This window comes from Portunus trituberculatus, chromosome 43 (genome assembly GCF_017591435.1).
Source record: "Portunus trituberculatus isolate SZX2019 chromosome 43, ASM1759143v1, whole genome shotgun sequence".
Classification (NCBI taxonomy): domain Eukaryota; kingdom Metazoa; phylum Arthropoda; class Malacostraca; order Decapoda; family Portunidae; genus Portunus; species Portunus trituberculatus.
The window spans coordinates 21,010,292-21,033,511 of NC_059297.1; the positions used below are offsets into that span (position 1 = coordinate 21,010,292).

At 37.9% G+C, this 23,220-nt stretch overlaps 1 protein-coding gene across 1 annotated transcript; it reads right to left on the bottom strand.

Moving 5' to 3' along the window:
- Window positions 1-1,752: 1,752 nt before the first annotated feature.
- On the bottom strand, window positions 1,753-22,873 carry LOC123518340 (transmembrane anterior posterior transformation protein 1 homolog). Its single transcript, XM_045279103.1, has 9 exons — window positions 22,719-22,873; window positions 16,945-17,066; window positions 15,570-15,700; window positions 14,446-14,634; window positions 14,050-14,272; window positions 9,661-9,811; window positions 9,016-9,185; window positions 6,907-7,067; window positions 1,753-2,739 (listed from the first exon to the last, which is right to left on the bottom strand). The coding sequence occupies exons 1-9, from the start codon at window positions 22,783-22,785 to the stop codon at window positions 1,980-1,982; spliced, it is 1,974 nt and encodes a 657-aa protein (XP_045135038.1). The 5' UTR covers window positions 22,786-22,873; the 3' UTR covers window positions 1,753-1,979.
- Between the last annotated feature and the right edge of the window lie 347 nt (window positions 22,874-23,220).

Consider the following 23,220-nt stretch of genomic DNA (forward strand, 5'->3'; position numbering starts at 1 on the left):
GTTCTCCTAAATCTAGGACATCTAGGAAAGGTAGTTTCTTTTCCGACTGTCCTATTGCTGCTGTGATAGATGGCCACTGTTCTCCTAAATCTAGGACATCTAGGAAAGGTAGTTTCTTTTCCTCTTCCATTTCATGGGTGGAGTTTAGACAGGAGCCCATCTTGAATTTCGTTATCAGCATGTTGATGTGATCCATGTTGTTAATGCTGATGAAAATGTTGTCAATGTATCGTGTAGAGTTTTGGTCTGAGATCATGGTGTCTTGAGAATACACTTTCTTCAATGAAACCCATATAGAAATTAGAAAAGAGGACTCTGAAGGGTGATCCCATGGCCACGCCGTCTTGCTGTATGTACATCTTGCTGTCGGGTCCGTAGAAAGGGGCTTCTTTAGTGCAGGCTTGTAGAAGGTGGTGTAGTGAAGCTCTGGGATGTTGAGGGGTTCCTCTTGTGAGTGTTAATGTGCTGGCAGATGATGTCTATCAATTCATTGACGTCTAATGATGCCATGATGTTGGAGGGCGCTTAATTTTCAAGAGATTGAATAATTCTGTGGTACACTTCAGGCTGAAGGAGGCTCGTGTAAATGATGGAATGAGATCATTGAGACGCTTGGCTAATTTGTAGGTGACTGAGGGTGTCCGGCTGATGATAGGGGCATAGAAGGTTGCCAGCCTTGTGTGTCTTCACGTTCCCATAAGCATAGCCAAACTTATAGTCGCCTTCAATGAGGGGGAGCTTTGTCGTGCACTTGTTGTCAATCTGGCGAATGATGTGGTTCAACTTGGTCTTGATAATGTTTGTTGGGTTTCTTGTGATCTTGCTGAATTTTGAAGTGTCGAACAGGATGGTAGACATCTTACTAAGATAGGTTTCTTTGTCAAGTATGATGAAGATGGATGACTTATCGGCCCTGCGGAATACGATGCGCAACAGTCTGTAATTCTGGTGTAGGGAGGGAGTTGCGTTGGTGTCTTCTGGTGCCATTTGCTTTGCAGATGATTTCAGCTTGTAAGCTGGGGATGTTCTTAATTTGTTGTCGTTCTCAAGTTTCTGAATGTCTTCCAGCAGTATTTCCAATTCTATGTGCTTGCTGAGCACTTTGCCTTTAGTCATGTAGTGGCAGTTCAGGCCCATATTCAGGAATCCATGCTGCTTTTCTGTGAGGGTGATATATATATATATATATATATATATATATATATATATATATATATATATATATATATATATATATATATATATATATATATATATATTTTCTTATTTTTAGTGTGAAGCACTAGCTAGTAATGGAGTGGAGTAAGGAGTTCTTCTACAGTCCAGTCACATACTGGAATTCTACATCAGCCAACATAGTTGTTTCATTGTACATCTCCCTACTTGCATAGAGTTTTTTCCTTTTACTGATTTGATGTTCATGAATAAAAATATACGCGGCCGCAGCCAACTGCACATTTGCACTCATGGCTATGGTCAGGAAGAAACTGAATGACACTGTTGCACCACACAAGGATATGTAACAAGTGGGTACAATACCCTGTTGCACAGAAGTGTATCACAGGGTGATACACAATGATGAAAGGATACATGGAAATGCAACATGTATGGATGACCATTTGATTACTGGATGACTTGGAGTTTCCCGTGTAGTGAGTGGGTTGTGTTGTTTATGTACCTTTCGGCGTGCTGACTTCTTTCATCACTACTCATGAGTATGCTAGTGAGAAGAGAGGGAAAGAAGCCTACTTGTCATATTTAAGCCTATTCATTCATTGACAACAGGTATAAATTTAATATATATTACTCTTCATATTTTACAATACTGCACATGCTAATTTTGTCATGGAACTCTAAATATTAGAAAATGTCTAATATTCCTTATTATGTTCCTGAAATATTGTAGTGCAATGTCTTTCAAAAACTACTCTACATTTACATATACAATACTTACAAAGAATATATTAGGTATGGAAAAATCACAGTATATCACCATCTGTAGAGCCCCTGTACCTTATTGAGTCACAGGAAACAAAAGGATGTCTCTTAAATTTTCGAACCTCACTTGATACATTCTCTAATACACCACATTCTTTCCCAATGTCTTCTCCTTCAGGTGAGACATTTGCAACTAAAGATACTGTCTGGATGCGCTCTGCCTGTTCATCTTGATTCATCAACTTAAGTGATGCACATGGGGAGGATGAAGAAGACTGATGCTCACCAGTGGGTTCACCCACATCTGTATTGTCTACTGAGATAATACTTTCCAGAGAATGCTGTAATCGATACTGCCTTGAGGCATCATTGGTAAAGGGACCTTCATTAATGCCCACACTAGAAAGATTGACCATACTATTGGCCATAAGCCCTTTCTTTGATTCTACCAAAAAATCAAGGGAGTCACTTCTGGCAGGAGGTTCTGACGTTGATGGAGTGGAAACTATAGATGCAGATGCAGAGGCTGGAGTAAAAACTTCAAGGGAATGTGTTTTGGATGGCATTCTTTCGCTAGAAGAGGTTGTTGGTGGTGGCATGCTCCAGCCTCTAATGGGGCTTGTTGCCACCTCAACCTTCATAGTTTTTTTGGAGCTGACTGATAATGTAGAGGTTTTTTCACAAGTATTGCTAGATTTCTTCTCTGTGATCTCAGATGTTGATTCATTTCTTGCACGGCGCCTCTCAGCAGATTCTATGAGATCACATGCTTTACCCAAGATGATGATTCCATTCAAGACCCTGAAATGAATATCAATTGAATACAATATTTTGCTTAAATAAGTTTCTATTGAAAACAGTAACAATTATCAAAGTGAGTAAACACTAATCAGTTCAATAAAAGTGCAGGTCAGCCTTTGCAACTTTTTGAAAATTTGACTTGCTACTGGTGATAAAGTTGCAACCTGCCATTCAAAATAAGTACAGTAAGCCCCCGCACTTGGCGAATCTCAGCTTGGCAAAATTCACTTTTAGTGGTCGGGTGGCCATGGACCACCGAGTGCACGCTTGGGTATTTGAATTCAAACTTGGCGTCTCCTGGCAGCCGCACGGCAAACCACACGGCTCCCCAGTGACGTATTTCATTAGTATTTCACTATCACTCAGTGCCACAGAGTCGAGGTTATCCTCATGGCATGAGCGTATATGAATTCTAAGATATGATATCCATTATAGCAGGCAATAGAGGAGTGGAAACATATATTTAATATCGTGGTGAAAGACAACACGCAGGCTAAAAGAGTCACAAGAAGAAGAAGAAGCAGCTGAGTCGCCGTGAGTGTCCACTTCGTCTGTGGCCGATCTCATCTCTGCTTTATTTTTTGGTATTCCCTGTAAGATTTCACTTTATGCATTACAAAACAATCCTTTCTTGGGGGCAAGGTTTATAAAAAGCTAATAGAAAAATATATAATTTTTTTTCTAACCCATGTGGTATGTTGGGGATCAGCCCACAATGCATCCCCCCTATTTCCATTATTTCCTATGGGAAAATTACGTCCGCTCTAGAAACAGCTTTGACACCCCTATCCTGTTCGTTAGCGGAGTATTCCTGTATACATATATATATATATATATTTCCACCCTTGGCTATTACCCAATTGGGACGAAAAAGCGCGCTATAGCTATGGCAGCATAATAGCGAATTGATCTTGGCTGGAAGGCGGTTTTGGCTAATGGCGCTCAGATATCCCATGACGTCATGGCTGGGTGTGCGATAGCAGGCATCTGAGGTCGCGATAATGAAATTTTAGCAGCTTTTCATGGGTGCGTGAACAGCTTATATATATATATATACCCCTATATATATATATATATATATATATATATATATATATATATATATATATATATATATATATATATATATATATATATATATATATATATATATATATATATATATATATATATATATATATATATATATATATATATATATATATATATATATATATATATATATATATATATATATATATATATATATATATATATATATATATATATATATATATATATATATATATATATATATATATATATATATATATATATATATATATATATATATATATACAGGCAACCCCTGTTTAACGAAGGTTCACACAACGAAATTTCGCTACAACGAAGGTTTCGTTTTACTACCATCTGCTCGTTTAACGAACACCAAACTCGCTTTAACGAAGTTTTATCCAGGTAATTTTTTCCAAATTTGAAAGCCCCACCATATCATGCAAGCTGACAGGCTTTTGAATACACCAGGAGCTGCTGGTACTAAGGCCTGCCTCAGGAGAAATCCTGAGACACCTGTAGAATAAAGATCAAGATCAAGCCTCTCGTGGACAACACAGGCGCTGCCGATACAAAGGCCTGACTCAGAAGAAATTCTGTGTCACCTATAGCATCAAGATCAAGATCAAGATCACCACTCACTCCCCCCAGTCAAAACATAACAGCGTCACCAGCAGCTCATCTTCCCTAGTTCAACTTACCACCAAAACGCCCTGCAATGTGGCCTAACGTTCCTAAGAAGACCAGGAAGTGTCTTACTCTCGAAGTGAAGCTGGGTATTATTCACAGACAAGAGAGGCCAGAAAACTAATAACATTGCTTGCCACCATCTTGACTCCATCTACTGTCTACTATTTTCAAGTCAGCAGACTCTATTAAGAAGGCTGGTGAGACCTCATCTTCCTTGAAAGCTAAAAGAACCACCTGAACTCGTGACTCTACAATGGATAAAATGGAAAGCCTTGTGGAAATGTGGTACATAAGTTTTGTATGCAGTACCATGATGCGCACTTTGTTTACATTCCACAGGTTGCCGGTTAGTGTATTTCCGTTTCACTCTCCCTCCCTTCATAAAGTTAAGATCATCAACATTGTAAAGCTACGTACATACATACATTAGTGTACATTATAATGACTTAAATTACACTACCTAAATGTTTAACTTCATAATTTTTACTTTCATTAAATCTTTTACTGTACTATGATGCACTCTCGCTTTGCTTACTCTCAATGGAGGTTCAAATCAGGGGTTAAACTTATTATAATCGGTTCGCTTAAAGAAGTTTTGCTTAACGAAGTGTTTTTTTTTAGGAACGTAACCCCTTCGTTAAACGGGGTTGCCTGTATATATATATATATATATATATATATATATATATATATATATATATATATATATATATATATATATATATATATATATATATATATATATATATATATATATATATATATATATATACAATCGCGACTTCCACTATCGCGTTGTATTGCTATCACGCACCCATGAAAAGCTGCTAAAATTTCATTATCGCGATCTCAGATGTCTGTTATCGCGCCAGCCACGACGTCATGGGATATCTGAGCACTCATTGGCCAAAACCGCCTTCCCACCAAGATCAATTCGCTATCGCTTTTATAGCGCTATTTCGCCCCAATTAGGGCGATAGCCGATATATATATATATATATATATATATATATATATATATATATATATATATATATATATATATATATATATATATATATATATATATATATATATATATACAGGCAACCCCGCTTAACGAAGGGGTTACGTTCCTAAAAACACTTCGTTAAAAACTTCGTTAAGCAAACCGATTATAACAAGTTTAACCCCTGATTTGAACTTCCATTGAGAGTAAGCAAAGCGAGTGCATCATAGTACAGTAAAAGGTTTAATGAAAGTAAAATTATGAAGTTAAACATTTAGGTAGTTTAATTTAAGTCATTATAATGTACACTAATGTATGTATGTATGTAACTTTATAATGTTGATGATCTTAACTTTATGAAGGGAGGAAGAGTGAAACGGAAAGACACTAACCGGCAACCTGTGGAATGTAAACAAAGTGCGCATCATTGTACTGCATACAAAACTTATGTACCACATTTCCACAAGGCTTTCCATTTTATCCATTGTAGAGTCATGAGTTCAGGTGGTTCTTTAGCTTGCAAGGAAGATACGGTCTCACCAGCCTTCTTAATAGAGTCTGCTGACTTGAAAATAGAGACAGTATAATATGGAGTCAAGATGGTGGCCAGCACTGCTATAGTTTTCTGGCCTCTCGTGTCTGTGAATAATATCTAGCTTCATTTGGAGAGTAAGAGACTTCCTGGTCTTCTTACGAACACTAGGCCAATTGCAGGGCGTTTTGGTGGTAAGTTGAGCTAGGGAAGACAAGCTGCTGCTGAGGCTGTTATGTTTTGACTGGGGAGTGAGTGTTGCGGGTGTTGTCCACGAGAGGCTTGATCTTGATCTTCATCTTTATTCTATAGGTGTCCCAGGATTTTTCCTGAGGCAGGCCTTAGTACCAGCAGCTCCTGGTGTATTCAAAAGCCTGTCAGCTTATGTGATATGGTGGGGCTTTCAAATTTTGAAAAAAATTACCAGGATAAAACTTCGTTAAAGCGAGTTTGGTGTTCTTGAAACGAGCAGATGGTAGTAAAATGAAACCTTCGTTGTAGCGAAATTTCATTGTGTGAACCTTCGTTAAACGGGGATTGCCTGTGTGTATATATATATATATATATATATATATATATATATATATATATATATATATATATATAATATACACACATACTGGACCCTTGTTTATCCAGATTTTGCCTTATCCAAAGTGTCCAGATAATAATTTGATTCAAAACAAAGCAGGCTTGAAGTAAGGGGAGCCTTTGTGTCTTGTTTTATTGAGTCACTGTCTTTCTAATCATCCTGAAATGTGACAGCATGTGATTTATAGGTGGGAGGGGATAGGGGTAGCCAGAAAAACCTACACTCCAACAGCTGAAAGAACCTAACCTCATAACCAATTAAAAAGCTATAAGTAGGTAGAAAAAAAGAGAAGAAAAAAAAAAAAAAACTTACCTGAAGGAGAGAAGACACAGGAAGCCAACTCCCAAGACAAGATAAGAAGCAGGACTAGTAAGACGAATGGACTGACTCAGAATGCGGTACATGACAACTCCAAGTGGCAGGGGGATGAAGCCCATGCGTCTTGCCACCAGATCGCTGTGGTCCGAGTATGCCTATTGGAAATCAATGATTTAATAAAGATTAATTTTTTAAGACAACATTTATATGAACTGAAAGGGCAGACAAAAATGTTGCGTAAAATTAAAGACATATGATGTACTGTACTAAGATAATATAATTATTACTACTACCTGTACCCCAGAGGAATGTCACTTCTCTCAGGTGACAGCTGGCACCTCATCTCACCAAGTGTCTGTCTGTTGAGAAAACATCTGTGGTGACAGCTGGCATCTCACCTCACCCTGGCCAAGTGCCTCTGTCCCTTGAGATAACATCTAGAAGTTCCTTTCCCATTACTCTTCCACGTGAACATATGATTTCTAAAAGACAAACACTGATTCACTACTACAATGAGACAGCAGTTCAGGGTTAGACTTCAAAATGAGCACACTCTGTATTAACTACTTCATCAGTAAACAAAGAAACTATCAGATGTGGTTCCATCACCCTTAACACTGCAATAAACTCAACTTCTCACATGCACCACAATGGTACCATATATGCCAGAGTATAAGACAAATATTTTTGCCAATTTTTATGCTACTAAATCAAGGAGTCATCTTAAGTACTGAAACTAAAACACAACTCTTTGACCTAATGGTGAACATTAAGGGCCATGGTACCTTGGAATTCACACTGCAACCACACACACTTTTCTAACGGAGCTCGTATCTCAAAAAATACTTGTATCTCGAAACAATTTTTTCCACTGAAATGCATTGAAATGCCATTATTCTGTTCCAGCTTGCCCAAAAAGCACACCCCTGTTTTTTTTTTTTTCATGTTTTCAGGTAAGAAAAAGGTATTTATAAATAATAATAATTGCACAGAAACATAATAAAACATAACAAAAGTTATTATAAATATATAAACTACTCTTATAAAGTATATTTAAGCTTCTGGATGAGAGAAAACATGAATAAATCCTTTTCATATAATAATGAGAGTCATTTCAACCTGATGGGGAGTCATCCGAAACCAGTTTCAGATGACTGGGGAGTGCTGTCTAACTAGCTTTAACTGACTGGGCAGTGCTTTAAAACTAGTTTCAAGAGATTCCGGAAGGCAAATCTTGGGGGAGTATCCTGAAATGCCTACACCAGTCATCAAATGGTCAAAGAAGTTAGCCAAATGTATGGGATACAATGTTTTGAAACCTCTATATTAAATGAGTTCAAGTCATAGACAAATGGAAATACTGAAACAGGCAAGGAGTTTCAGAGTTTACCAGAGGAAGGGATGAATGATTGAGAATACTGGTTAACTCTCATGCAATAAAGTGACAGAATAGAGATACAGATATGAAAGTTCAGTTAGCAAGTTCAGAAGAGTAGCTGGCATGAAAATGGTAGTACAAGATAGCAAGAGTTGCAGCATTATGGCAGTGAGAAAGTTTGTTTTGGCAAGAGAAGAGATAGGAAGATTCCAATCTAGATTATAAGTAACAGACAGGCTGCAAGTTTAGTCAAGGAACCACTAAGGACAACCAGGACCACAAGGTACACCCTAAGGACTTGAAAGGATGCCACATCAGTTATTCCTTTGTTCACACTACCATCAGCAAGAGCATTGTCCATCAGCTGCCACTCATCCTTAGACTCCAGAGCTAGCTGAGAGGGGGCAGTGTCAGCTTGCCCATCCACTTATCTATTGTTATTGATCAGATTCTTAGACTGATTAGGCAGATAGCCTCATGGTAATTGACCAGAGGGGGATGAGATATAGACAGGAATTCACCTCTGCCTAGCCAACTTTAAGACATCCATCTTGTGAGTAGCTTTTTCTTTTTTCACTCAAAAAAAAAAAAAAAAAAAAAATAGTCACTTTTATTTTTGGCCTATTTCTTTTACTTTTAATTTTTTTTTTTTTCCTCTATTAAAGTATGTGACAAGAAATCAGTACAATATGATTACTGAACTTACTTAGAAAGGGATTACTTACATATTTCTGTTTGCACATGATGAGATCTGATGCAAGAAGAACTGTGTAGTCTTTGTATGCATCAGCTGGAATGTCATTGAACCTTGTAATAAATGCATGTTTAAGCCAGTCCACAAGGATTTCTGTTCCACAGACTAACAGACAGTCTGGCAGCAGGATCCATAATCTCTCTGAAAAAATTACATAACAATCACGGCTGTCATACTAAAGTACATTTTTTATATATATATATCCATGCAACAATAGATGTATTAAATATATACATTATTCAGATGTTATAATTAATATCTAATATCTAAGACTTCTGTTCTCAGCCTATGTCAAAAAAAGGTACCACAGTTAAAGAAGAAAGTACCATCATGCATTGAATTTGTAACATTACAGTGAGTGCATAATGCATGTGAAGTTAATGAGCACACATATTAAGTTAATAGTAATTTAAATGAAGTTATATTATAATAATAAACATACACAACATTATCCAAGAGATAAACTGAATGCACTTGTTTTTTGTTATGTTGCAAGTGGTTATTATGTGGTGTGTGTGGGTGTGTGTAAAATCTTTCCTCTAATTGTTTAATCTAATTTCAAAGCTTATTATAAGACCTAGCCATCTAAGTACTATTTATTGAAAATCATACTCACCCTCCTTCCAGGCATATTCTTTCATAGTTTGGATAACCACTACCAACAAGAGCACACAGTTGTGGAACCTCTCACGGACATCACTGCAGGAAATTTGCAGTAAGTTATTCCGGTCAAATTTTTTGAAAACTGCACCTTTCAGTTCCACAAACTGAAAAAAAAGTGACATATGATAATCTACAGCATAAGATAATATCATGGAAATATGTACCAGGTATGGAATACAACACTCCCTTGCTAATGTAAATATGTACCAGCTACAAAATACATTTCTAAGGTAACAAATACATCCTAGTACTAGGAATAGGCAGATTGTCTATTTTCTGAACCTCTTACTTCATTATATCATTTATCTATTTTTTCTTATATTTATTTTCTTTCACACTTCTTGCTTTCTGTTACCTACTAAGTCTTTTTCAATAGTTCACCCAAGTAGTTTTGTTTCCTCTTCCTCCATCAAAAGTTTATAATTCTAGATTCCTGAACTTATAAGTTGGACACTTACTTGTTTTGCAGGAATATTCTAGTGTCCTCTATTGCTATTATATCTTTTCAACACCAAATATTCATTCTGGATGATTCATAGTTATGATGACCTGCATTTTTCCATCTTCAATCTCAGTTTGTAAACTAAAAAGAGCTATTGTTACATGACCATCCATCACATGAAAACCAATTATACAAGATATGTAAATTATGGGCTTGATATTCTTTTTATACAATCATACAAGATTTAGTCCAAAGCAAGTAAAATTACAGTTTAAAATGTGAACCTTCTTGCAGCCTCCTGTGTGCAGTGATGTTTATGAGCATTTCATGACAATTGTGCACCACTCCTATGTTCCCTATCTACCATTCATTGACCTGCCAGTCCCCCTTTAAATTCAAGTGGGTATCTCATACTCCCGCTTATGTCCTTACAGCTAGCTAGTTATCATACCTACTTGTACTCTATTATCATCTTGTTTGCAAGCATATACACTTAACCCTTGCTATCGCGCCCAATTGGGGCCGAAATAGCCGCGCCATAGCCGAAAATGCAATAGCTGAATTGATCTTGGCGAGAAGGCGATTTTGGCCAATGAGCGCTCATATATCCCATGATGTCATGGCTGGGCGCACAATAGCAGGCATCTGAGGTCGCGATAATGAAATTTTAGCAACTTTTCATGGGTGTGTGATAGCAATAAAACGCGATAGCTGAAGTCGCGATAGCCGAGGGTTGACTGTAATACAGTACACAAACAGTGTACAGTGCTTTATGTGAATGATCAGTGCTAGGGTATCAGTGTTATTGTTAATGTTTTTCATTCAGTCTTAGGCATAGTGGTGTGTGTGACTGACCACATGTATGTGTAGACTGTGCCTTATTTTGCCTCTCTAGTGCTAACTATGCCTCCCAAGCAGCCAATGAGTTCTTGTGCGAGTCCTAACAATAAGGCCAAACAAGCTATAATAACAATAACATTTGGAAAGAAGACAGAAATTGTTAAGATGAAAATAGTAGTGAGTGAATTACTCTCCTTGATGCATCAATTATGCATTGATGAGTGTTATGCAAATTTTATGCTATGTGTTTTTCTCTTTCAGCTTATTTTATCAACAGTTTTGTAATAAGTATAGCTTTTTTAGTTTGAAAACTTACTTTAGACAATGGTCATGGAATCTAACCCATTTCTTCTCATTAGTTTTACATTTCATTATACATATAAGTATTCACTATAACAAACAATTTAAGTGGGAATTTAACTGGTCATATCATTGGGACCTTCATGTATTTCAGATTTTCTGTCTTCCTATTCTATTCCTAATTTTCACTGCATTTTGCCTTCATCACACTTCCATCTCTTTTAGTACACTTATAACTTTCATCTATCATTGATGTTTTTTTTTCAAATTACATTGTATGATTTCCACCAAACCAATTGTCCTTGGAGACCCTACAGCACAGTCCACTGATGGGAGCTCATAATGAAGGTTGAATGGCAAAGAATAGGATAACAGCCATCTGATGTGATAGGGAACCTTCCCCAACAATAGCATATGTATTAGCTTATTCATTGATTTGGCACCTTCCCCAACAACATTTTCACTGCTAATCATGTATGTATTTCCACATGTGGCATTCAGCATCCCATCAAAGACTATTGTCCACTGACCAGGCTTGAGACTGGTTCAAAATATTAGTCTGCTCATCAGTAAAAAAAAAAAAAAAAAATAATAATAATAATAATAAATAAATAAAAGTAAAATAAAAAATACAGTATTTGATGGCTCATAAGATGCATCCAGTTTTGACATTTCTGAATATGAAGTGAAGGATTTAACCTGACATTTGAACTCTTATATGCATTCATATTATTATTAGATCCAAGTATTTTGCATTTAAAAACTTCAATATTAGCTAGTACCCTATATACCAATCCTGATGTGAGATGCAAACATGTACTTGGTAAATAGCATCAGTAGTGACTGTGAAAGACTACATGGTTAATAATTGCCAATTTTTTTTCTTTTTTGATCATTATTTTTTTGCAAGGTAAAAATGTTAAAAGATAAGTGCAATTCTAATTATATGAAAGTGTGTCTTTACCTCAAGGAGTAACAGCATCACACTATAAAGAGCGCAGTGAAGTTTGTCCATGTCAAGATCAAGATCACCAATCACATGTTTTGTTTTGGTTCATGCAATGCATGGTGAATGGTCTCTTAGGTAAATTCTTCCTGACTAGTGTCATTCTATGTGAATTACCGGTAAGTATGACCTATTAAATATTGTTACCTTGGTGTAGTACAAATCAAAACTTTGTTGACATGTGTGAGGATGTCTGTGGTTTGATTTTAGAGGCTCTGTTGCCATTGACTTACCACTAACCACTGTCTCAATACTGAACCTTGGCCTCATAGGATGCAGGCTCATTTCTGAGACTTTTCTTGGAGAAAAGGTCCATTTTATGAGACATCAAATACAATAGTATGCTTAGCCATGATTTCTCATTATTTTTATACCATTTTATAAAAATCCCTAAATCCAGCCTGTAAAGTAAAAGAACATGTATAAGGTTTCACAAAATACTATGTAAACAGAAACTTCAGATTTCCACCCAATTTATAAATCATCCATGAACACGAACCCCGTGAGAATTCTACCCAAAATACCTATTGTAAGAAAACTCCACGAAGCCCAGCAGCTATAGGGAATGACAGTACTGTACAGCATTGGCAAATATAGTGGAGACTCAATACTCGAACGTCTAAATAGTCAAACTTTTCAATGCTCAAATGCAAAAGTTCAATTTAATACTCGAAAAAATACCTTATAGCCAAATATTCACACACGTGGTTGTAAACAAAGGCTCCCTGGCATCCCCGTTCCCCATCCACCAGTTGTGGCTTATGCTGCCGCAGTCATTAGAATGACTGATTGATTGATACATTTATTGTTGCATTAATAATGAAATACAACAAAGGAGGAGGATGGACCTTGTCACCCACCCCCTGGGCAATGACTTATGGTTAAACTATCAAAAAGATATAAATAGATAGTACAGGCAACCCCCGTTTAACGAAGTTCACACAACGAAATTTCGCTACGACAAAGGTTTCATTTTACTATCATCTGCTCATTTAACGAACACCAAACTCGCTTTAATGAAGTTTTATCCAGGTAATTTTTTCCAAGTTTGAAAGCCCCACCATATCACGCAAACCGACAAGCTTTTGAATACACCAGGAGCTGCAAATACTAAGGCCTGCCTCAGGAGAAATCCTGGGACACCTGTAGAATCAAGATTAAGATCAAGATCAAGCCTCGCCAACAACACACGCACCACTCACTCCTATAATAGTGTCACCAGTAGCTCGTCTTCACTCACTCAATTTACCACCAAAACGCCCTGCAATGTGGCCTAGAGTTCCCAAGAAGACCAGGAAGTCTCTTACTCTCGAAGTGAAGCTGGATATTATTCACAGATGTTATTACATTACTGGTAAATATGTAAATGTCTAGGCATGTCTGTTGTAACTCTGTAAGTCCCTTTCTGCTTCTAAAGTTCCTCCTCCTTGTGACTTTCAAGAGAGAGAGGTTTCAAGAAACCAATCCTGTAATATTTAAGGACCACTTCTGACTCTGTTCAGGGACCAACAACTTTAATAGGCTGTTTTTCTTCTTCTTTTCTTTTAAATCATAATTTTGTTTGACCATAGCCTCTACCTCTTTGACATAAAAAAAAACCCTCAAGAAGACTGAATATATTGTAAACCTATAAATCTTCCTGAATTGTAATATGATTGCAAACTGCAAAAAGAAGACTAGTAACAATCAAATTCATATGTTTACTCAAGATATTACCAGTCTACTCTACAAAAGTATCCCTCATCATCACTTACATTATTAGAGATGACAATGGTCAGAAGGCCTTTGTTGTCAGAGTTGATGGCCACATTAAGGGTGAGAGCCTGCAGCAACACAATGGTAGAATGTAGAGCCACATAGGCAATGGCGACAAGAAGGTGAAACAGTACCCCAAAATGTTCACGCTTCCTGCCACGAGGTTCTGTGGCTGTCCAAAACAGAGCATCCAAAGTGTCCTGACCAAATGCCGACATAAGCCTGAAACACCCCAAAGAGCATTGTTTATCTTGCATATTCAGTCATTACCATCATTATGCAAAAGAATTTAAACAGTCATCCACTCAGTTCTGTAAAAATACCTTTTCTTTCTTTCAAGACAGGAAAAGAAATCAATAGACGTGATTAATGGAAATTAGCTTTTCTGATCTTACCGATCTGCAATCTCCAGCATGTTGAAGAACAGGTAAAGCTTTATGGTTGATTGAGTCTTGATAATGTGATAGCAGACAGATGTGTCTATGTATCCCATCAGGTAACAACACACCAGCACCATTACACCCTTTAACAAGTCAACAATTTCTGCTGGTTTCAATATCCTCCTGTTTTTGCTGAAGTACAATCTGTTAAGAAAATTTATTTAAAACTGGAATACTGTCAAATTAACAGAATCTTTTCATAGGCTTTACCCTTAAAAAAAAAGATGATTATTGGTTTATACTTTGTGCTATCAATAAAAATAAATGCAATATAAAGTAAGTTAGAAATGAGAATAAATAAATAAATACATGGACTTATTTCACTGTACTGTACACATTAAGTTATGATGCCTTACTTTTTCTAAAAGCATCTCCTAAGGGGGCAGTGGTAGTAAAGAAGCTTCCATCTGCTCTACCAGGATATTTTCTTCTTGCTTGTTCAAGCAGTCTACATCTACCAACACCATCACCTAAATTTTTAACTTATTCTTCTATCTCCCAAGTGACCTTTCTCTCCTTTTAATACCATCAACTTGACTCACATACACTTTCTTAACCTTTCTCAACTTTTCCTTCATTAATTTCTGCAACATTTGTAGTCTTATAACTAAGCGCAGGTGTCTCAGGCAACTGACAGTAGCACCTTTTCTGTGTCCTCCTACTTTCTCTATCCTCATTTGCATTTCAAAGCTAGATGCTGCATCAATGTATGCAATAGCTTGACTTGCTCTTGTGCTCACACTATTGAATCCTCTGAGTATTTCACCATCTGGCTAAGACTTTAGAGTTACTCTCTAACAAAATTTATATGTGCTGTACTTCTCACATAACTCCTCTGACTTTAAGAAATTCTTTGACAATTTAACTTCCAACATATAGCACATTCTGTCAGCACAGTTATAAGAATTATATAATAAAAAAAAAAAAAAAAGATTCATAAGCATCAAAACATCTTTAATTCTTACCAAGATTTGCCTTGAAAATAATACTGAACAGTGAGCAAAAAAGATGGCACACCTATACCTCTTTACTTGATGGCAGCATCTGTATTAAAAAACAACAGTCCATCATTATCTCACCCAAACACCTTTCTGAAGGGACGAGTCAACAGAGACCAGATGGCCAAGGTGAATCTGACAGGCAGGAAAGTGAAGACAAAGAAGAAGGAGTCAGCACACTGGAAGAAGCCATAAGCAACAAACTTCTCAATCTGAAAGAGCAAAATGCAAAACAAATATCAGATTGTGTACATTATAGTAAGATTAGCAAAAGTTAAGTATGTAGTGTACATAATAATGAAACAATGAATACCAATCAAAATGTACTTGGGTCTTGCTCATTATTTTAGCCTGTTCAGCAACATGACAGAATCACATGTTTCTCTTGCATGTCTGGAAGGGTATTCAAGTTCCATTAACCCTTCAGTACCGACACGCATTTTTACCATGATTTTGGGATGTGATTGGACGATTATATTTACATAAGGAAGGGTCTATGGAGATCAGAAAACTAATGACCAGTCTTTACTCTTTCAATCCCCACATAAGTTTCTGAAGCTGTATAAAATTGCCAAATAATAAGCACAATGAATATGAAAACACAGCATGGTACCAAAGGAGTTAATATGATTTTCATGGTTTATTGCTGTGCCTTTAGATAAATTTCTCAGCATTTTTCTGGTGCTCCAAATCATGTTATGACAAGTATATACAGAAAAGTTTCAAAAGAGAACATGTTGCATATGTAATGACTTATTAAGTTTTATTAGTATAAAGCATTCTTTGTACTAGTATCGTTCATTCGAATCTGTAATGATAGCTGGAGAAAAGCCTGGCAGCAGACAAAGAGTTGCTGTCAGCCAGGCAACAGTACACCTGGCAACTTCTACACTGTCTCTTTATTTCCTTGCCTTCCTTTTGGCTTCCATCACAATAGAACATAACATTCTTATACAGAATACATGCGATAAAAATTTTTCCAACTCAAACTGAAATGCGTCTGCATAATATGAAGAGACAATGGGTGTAAGTACAATTTTCTCTTCTTAACAACAAACTGTCTAGGAAAATGAAAGAAAATGAAAAGAATAATTTTTCTTTTTACCTTTCAATAAAAATCAAAGAAATAACAAAAAAATTTAACCAACATTGTACACTGAAAAGGAATACCTTTCCTCTGGTATGAAAGAAAACATGATGGAACCAGATTTTGTAAATTAGTTCTGCCATGAACATTCAAATATCTTGAGGAGCTAAGGCCAACTACCTTTTGAATTTTACAACAGTTTGGTTATCACAAGAAAAATCACAAAATCAATGACAAGGCAGAGAGAGAGAGAGAGAGAGAGAGAGAGAGAGAGAGAGAGAGAGAGAGAGAGAGAGAGAGAGAGAGAGAGAGAGAGAGAGAGAGAGAGAGAGAGAGAGAGATTGCAATCAAAATCCATCTGTTACTAACCTCTCTTGGAATTTTGAAGAACGTATAAACCTTCTCCCGTCGTGCTGTATATCTCTCCTCATCATTTTCAAGGAGGTATCCACGCCGCAGCTCTGACTTAAGATAGTCTCTGAAGGACAATGCTGAAAAAAAAGTTGTGAATGACTCATGTTGTAATCAAAGACCAAAGCTTTTTTTTTTTTTTTTTTTTTACATTACAAGGGCACTGGCCAAGGGCAAACACAGTGTTGGAAAAAAAGAAAAATCCCGCTGGTTGCCAGGCCCTGTTAAAAGAAAAGTAGAAAGAGAAAAAACAGAAAAATCTAAAAGGAGGGTCCAGTTAACGTAAGAGGTGTCTTGACACTCCTCTTTTGAAAGAGTTTAAGTCATAGGCAGGTGGAAATACAGACACAGGTAGAGAGTTCCAGAGTTTACCAGTGTAGGGAATGAAGGAGTGAAGATACTGGTTAACTCTTGCATTAGGAAGATGGACAGAATAGGGATGAGAAGAAGTAGAGAGTCTTGTGCAGCGAGGCCGCAGGAGGGGAAGGCATGCAGTTAGCAAGTTCAGAAGAGCAGACAGCATGAAAACAGCGGTAGAAGACAGATAAAGATGCAACATTGCGGCGGTGACTTAAAGAATCAAGACAGTCAGTTAGAGGAGAAGAGTTGATAAGACGAAAAGCTTTAGATTCCACCTTGTTTAGTAAAGCTGTGTGTGGATCCCCAGACATGAGAGCCATACTCCATACACGGGCGGATAAGGCCCTTGTACAGAGCAAGCAGCTGGGAGGAGAGAAAAATGGACGAAGACGCCATAGGACACCTAACTTCTTGGAAGCTGATTTAGCAAGAGTAGAGATGTGAAATTTCCAGTTTAGATTTTTAGTGAAGGATAGACCGAGTGTGTTTAATGTAGAGGAGAGGGAAGTTGAGTGTTATTGAAGAAGAGAGGATAGTTGTCTGGAAGGTTATGTCGAGTAGATAGTTGTAGAAATTGAGTTTTGAGGCATTGAACAAAACCAGGTTTTCTCTGCCCCAATCAGAAACAAGTGAAAGATCAGAAGTTAGGCGTCCTATAGCATCTCGCCTTGAGTCATTTAATTGTTGTTGGGTTGGGCGTCTGTTGAACGCTGTTGAATAATGCAGGGTGGTATCATCAGCATAGGAGTGGATAGGGCATTGAGTCAGATTTAGGAGATCATTGATGAATAATAGAAAGAGAGTGGGTGATAGGACAGAACCCTGTGGAACACCACTGTTGATAGTTTTAGGGAAGAACAGTGACCGTCTACTACAGCAGCAATAGAACGATCGGAAAGGAAACTGGAGATGAAGGTACAGAGAGAAGGATAGAATCCGTAGGAGGGTAGTTTAGAAATTAAAGATTTGTGCCAGACTCTATCGAAGGCTTTCGATATGTCAAGGCCGACAGCAAAGGTTTCACCGAAGTCCCTAAAGAGGATGACCAAGATTCAGTTAGGAAAGTAAGAAGATCACCAGTAGATCTGCCTTTACGGAAACCATACTGGCAATCAGAGAGAAGGTTGTGAGCTGATAGATGCCTCATTATCTTCCTATTAAGGATAGACTCAAAGGCTTTAGAAAGGCAGGAAATCAAAGCTATAGGGCGGTAGTTAGAAGGATTGGAGTGGTCACCTTTTTTAGGGACAGGTTGAATGTGAGCAAACTTCCAGCAAGAAGGATAAATAGAAGTAGAGAGACACAGATGAAAGAGTTTGACCAGGCAGTGAGCGAGTTCGGAAGCACAGTTTTGAGAACAACAGGAGGGACTCCATCCGGACCGTAAGCCTTCCGAGAATCAAGGCCAGAGAGGGCCAGGAAAACGTCTTTATAAAGAATTTTAATTTTAGGGATGAAGTAGTCAGAGGGTGGAGGAGTAGGAGGAATATGCCCAGAATCATCCAAAGTTGAGTTGGTAGCAAAGGTTTGAGCGAAGAGTTCAGCTTTAGAAAAAGAAGAGACAGCTGTAGAGCCATCTGGATGAAGTAAAGGAGGGAAAGACGAAGAAGTAAAGTTGTTAGAGATATTATTGGCTAGATGCCAGAAATCTCGAGAGGAGTTAGAATTGGAAAGACTTTGACATTTTCTATTGATGAAAGAGTTTTTAGTAAGTTGGAGAATAGATTTGGCATGATTACGGGCAGAAATATATAGGGCATGAGTTTCAGCAGTTGGATGGCTACGGAACCGTTTGTGAGCCGCCTCTCTATCATTGACAGCACGAGAACAAGCAGAGTTAAACCAAGGCTTTTTAGCTTTAGGGTTAGAGAAAGTATGAGGAATGTATAGCTCCATGCCAGAGATAATCACCTCTGTTATGCGCTCGGCACAAAGAGAAGGATCTCTGACATGAAAACAATAATCATCCCAAGGAAATCAGAATAGTACTGCCTTAGTTCCTCCCACTTAGCAGAGTTAAAATGCCAGAAGCACCTCCGCTTAGGCGGGTCCTGAGGCTGCACTGGAGTGATAGAACTGGTAACGGAAATTAGATTGTGGTCGGAGGAGCCCAACGGAGAGGAAAGTTTAACAGAGTAAGCAGAAGGGTTGGAGGTTAGGAAAAGATCAAGAATGTTGGGCGTGTCTCCAAGGCGGTCAGGAATACGGGTAGGGAACTTCACTAGCTGCTCTAGGTCATGAAGGATAGCAAAGTTGAAGGTTTGTTCACCAGGTTGGTCAGTGAAAGAAGATGAAAGCCAAAGCTGGTGGTGAACATTGAAATCCCCTAAAATGGAGATCTCAGCAAAAGGAAAGTGAGATAAGATGTGCTCCACCTTGGAAGTCAAATAGTCAAAGAATTTTACATAGTCAGAGGAGTTAGGTGAGAGGTATACAGCACAGATGAATTTAGTTAGAGAGTGACATTGAAGTCTTAGCCAGATGGTAGAAAATTCTGAAGATTCAAGATTGTGGGCACGGGAGCAAGTGTCATATTCTATTTGTTTTACATATAAATAAGGGAAGCTGCAAAAGGCCACTGGGCCTAGACATGGCAGTCTCTGTATGAATACTTCCATCTATCATCCCTGTCCATATCTTTATCTGATCATATTTTAAAATTCCTTATTGATTTAGCACTAACAACTTGATTACCGAGTCCACTCCCTCCATCAACCACTTTATTCAGTGAATAAGCTTGTTCCTCAAAAAACACATAAATCTTTAAAGATTGTTGTCAGCATTATTAACAATTTCTGGTGGGTATATAGGGGATCAAAATGAACTCAATCTGATAAGAAAGGTAAGAAAAACTATGTTGAGATTGGTGCAAGAATAAAGGAATAACAACAATTCAATGCAATAATCAAACAAAATAGAGAGAAGTAGAAAACCACACATCTACTGTAGACATAACGATTGCAAATATAAAGTAGTATAGAAGCTGGTCTTGGTTGTGGAGGCAACCTTTGTATGCCCCAAGTTTGCTGGAAGAAAGGGGATGGAAGCAAAATTAAATATGATTTATACACAGAATTAGATCTTGTACCCTATACATACCATACTTATATGCTTAGGTAGCATTCTTATTCAGAGGGAGAAAACTAGAATTATCACCATCCCACTTTAAGGTTGGAATGTTAAAATCTGCCATCAAAATTATATCCTGTTACAGAAACTGAGGACACCATTAATAAGATCATTATCAATAACTGTCATATTAGGAGGAGGTTGGTATACCATCATAATAGAAATATTTAACTCCAATTAACTACCAATTACATTAGGACAAAAGTACTTATAAGCTGTGCATTTCAAAGAATTTGAAACATAAAGACATACACAACATTTACTAATACTACTCTTAATATCACATCTGAACAATTGGTACCCCTTAACAGATATATATGAGTCAGGTACATCATTATGTAACCAAGCTTCACATATACCAATAATATCAAACACTTTATCTGAAATAAGGTCGTTAACAAAACTAAGCTTGCCATGCAAGTAATTTGCATTGACATGATCTATTCTCAAATTGGTAGATATCTTATAAGACAATACATTTAGAAGTTTGGGGCCCAAGAGGCCAGGTCATGAGACTTGCCTTGACCTGCGACAAACAAGGTGTCTCTCTGGTTATAAGTAAGGCCCCTGTGGATAAAAATCCTACTACAGTCAGGAATGTCTTTCAATGACTTAGCTTTGGTGAGAAGATCCCTCCAATTATTGTCATTCTCCACTTAGACCCTGAAAATATGTTTTTCTTGGTTAACACATCTCATATCCACAAAAGGCAGTTCAAAACCAAGCAATCTGGCAGAGATCTTCTTGCACTCAGAGGTGGCCTCCTGCACAGTGGTAGCTGAGTGTTTGCACTTCTCTCTTATTCAGCTCAAATACTTCCTTCCTGACCAACTCTTAGGTGACATTAGAAGAAATATAGGCAAGACCAGACATTTGCTGGACAAAAGGGACACTGCTAATTACCGTCAACTACTGTCACTACCCCTGAACTTGCATAAAATTTCCATAGCTTGGTGGTCAGGCTGCAACACATCATGAGGATATGTTGTTTATGTATCAACTGTACAATCAAATTGATAACTGTGCAAAAATATCAGTTCACAGTCACACACTTTCTTTAACATATTCCATGATTTGTTGGCACCAGTATACTCAAGCAGTTGCTGCAACGAATTTGGATAGTCAAATTTATTCTCTTGAGGTTTACCACAACAGCTTGAGCACAAATAATCAATGTCTGTCACTCCCAAGACATGTAATTCCTCTTCAGTCAGCTTTGCACAATCTCGGTGGAACCATGTCATGCAGCCTGAACATAAAATTGTGTCTGCTGCACAACTTTGTTGACAGAATCCACAGAGATATTCAATTTTCTTAGCTTTCTTACAAGGCACAGTCTTGACTCCTGTCTGTCTGGCTCGAGTCGACTTCCTAGTAAGTAGCCATTGTAGCTGAGGTGAAATGGTGGACAAAAGTAAACTCCTGTCACTGGTAGGTCAGTTGTCATGGGAATGGTTTCAATGTGTGTGTGAAAGCAAAACAAATTGCGGAGGATCTTGGGAGTGGGAAAGAGTCTCTCTCTCTCTCCATAGTTGACGGTAATTAGCACAGGCGGACAAAAGAACCAATAATTGCAGCAAGATTCTGCACTGTCATAAACAGCTGCTTTGTCTAAAGCAACACCATCCTGACCACCACCACCACTACTCAACAATTTGTACAGACATACCTCAATCCACCTCCAACACCTTCACTAAGTATAGCAGTAATAGAAGCCTGAGAAATACCCATACGCTCGAGATTGGGGTGAAACCACTGAAGGCAGACATAGCAACCAGCAGACTTATCACCAATCTGAAGGCAACAGACGCCGTAAGAACTAACGTCACCTTCGCCAGTGTCAACAACAGCTGGCCCAGAGCGGGCAACGCGGGAATTAACACCTCCACGATCTCTGCCTCTACCACTTCTTTTACTCCTGCCAGAAGGCATGGCTCAGTAGGAACTCAGGTGGCAACACAGGTGTAAGGAAGCCAAGGGAAGACGTCCTGGGTCAGCTTTAACAGCGACGAGGGAGGGTGGCAAACATCTCCTACTGATTCCCCACACACGTAATGACATCAGAATGGCTGTTTATTATATTAGTATACTAAATGCTTAGTTGAATTTACCCAGCCTAAGCTAGGCTGGCAACAATCAACAAAGGTACAAGTGCTTGCTGAGGACGCCGCCAGGTTGCCTCATGAACAATTAACAGGAAACCACTCATTTTGCGATCTGGTGTAAACTCTACTATTAGTTACCTTTCAGCGAGGTTAGCTCAGCCTCTACGAGAGGAGGATGAGCTGTTATATCAACCTTGTCACCCATTGCACTATTGTCCACTTTAAGCAGTGAGAGTTCCGCTCCCTATTGCCACCATTCTGTCGACCATCTTGATCTTGATCTTGATGCTACAGGTGGCTTTTACCAAAACAGTGGCTCTTGATCTTGATCTTGACGCTAGAGGCGACTGATCAGAATCATTCCAGAGCCAGCGGCATTTCGGATCTGTAGTTCCTGTAGAGGACAAACAAAAAGACAGGCAGAAAACAGCAGTAACCTAATTATTCCTACCACACTTAATCCACTTATCTCTATCTCATTCTTTCATTTTTTAACATCCTATTCAATTCCTACTCTGCCTCATGTCACGACCCATTCACGCTCATTTTGATTTCTTTTAGCTAGTCTCATCTTCCATACAACTTATAATCCACTCTGTCTGTCATTATCTCACAAACCCCTCTTCCATTTGCTTTCACT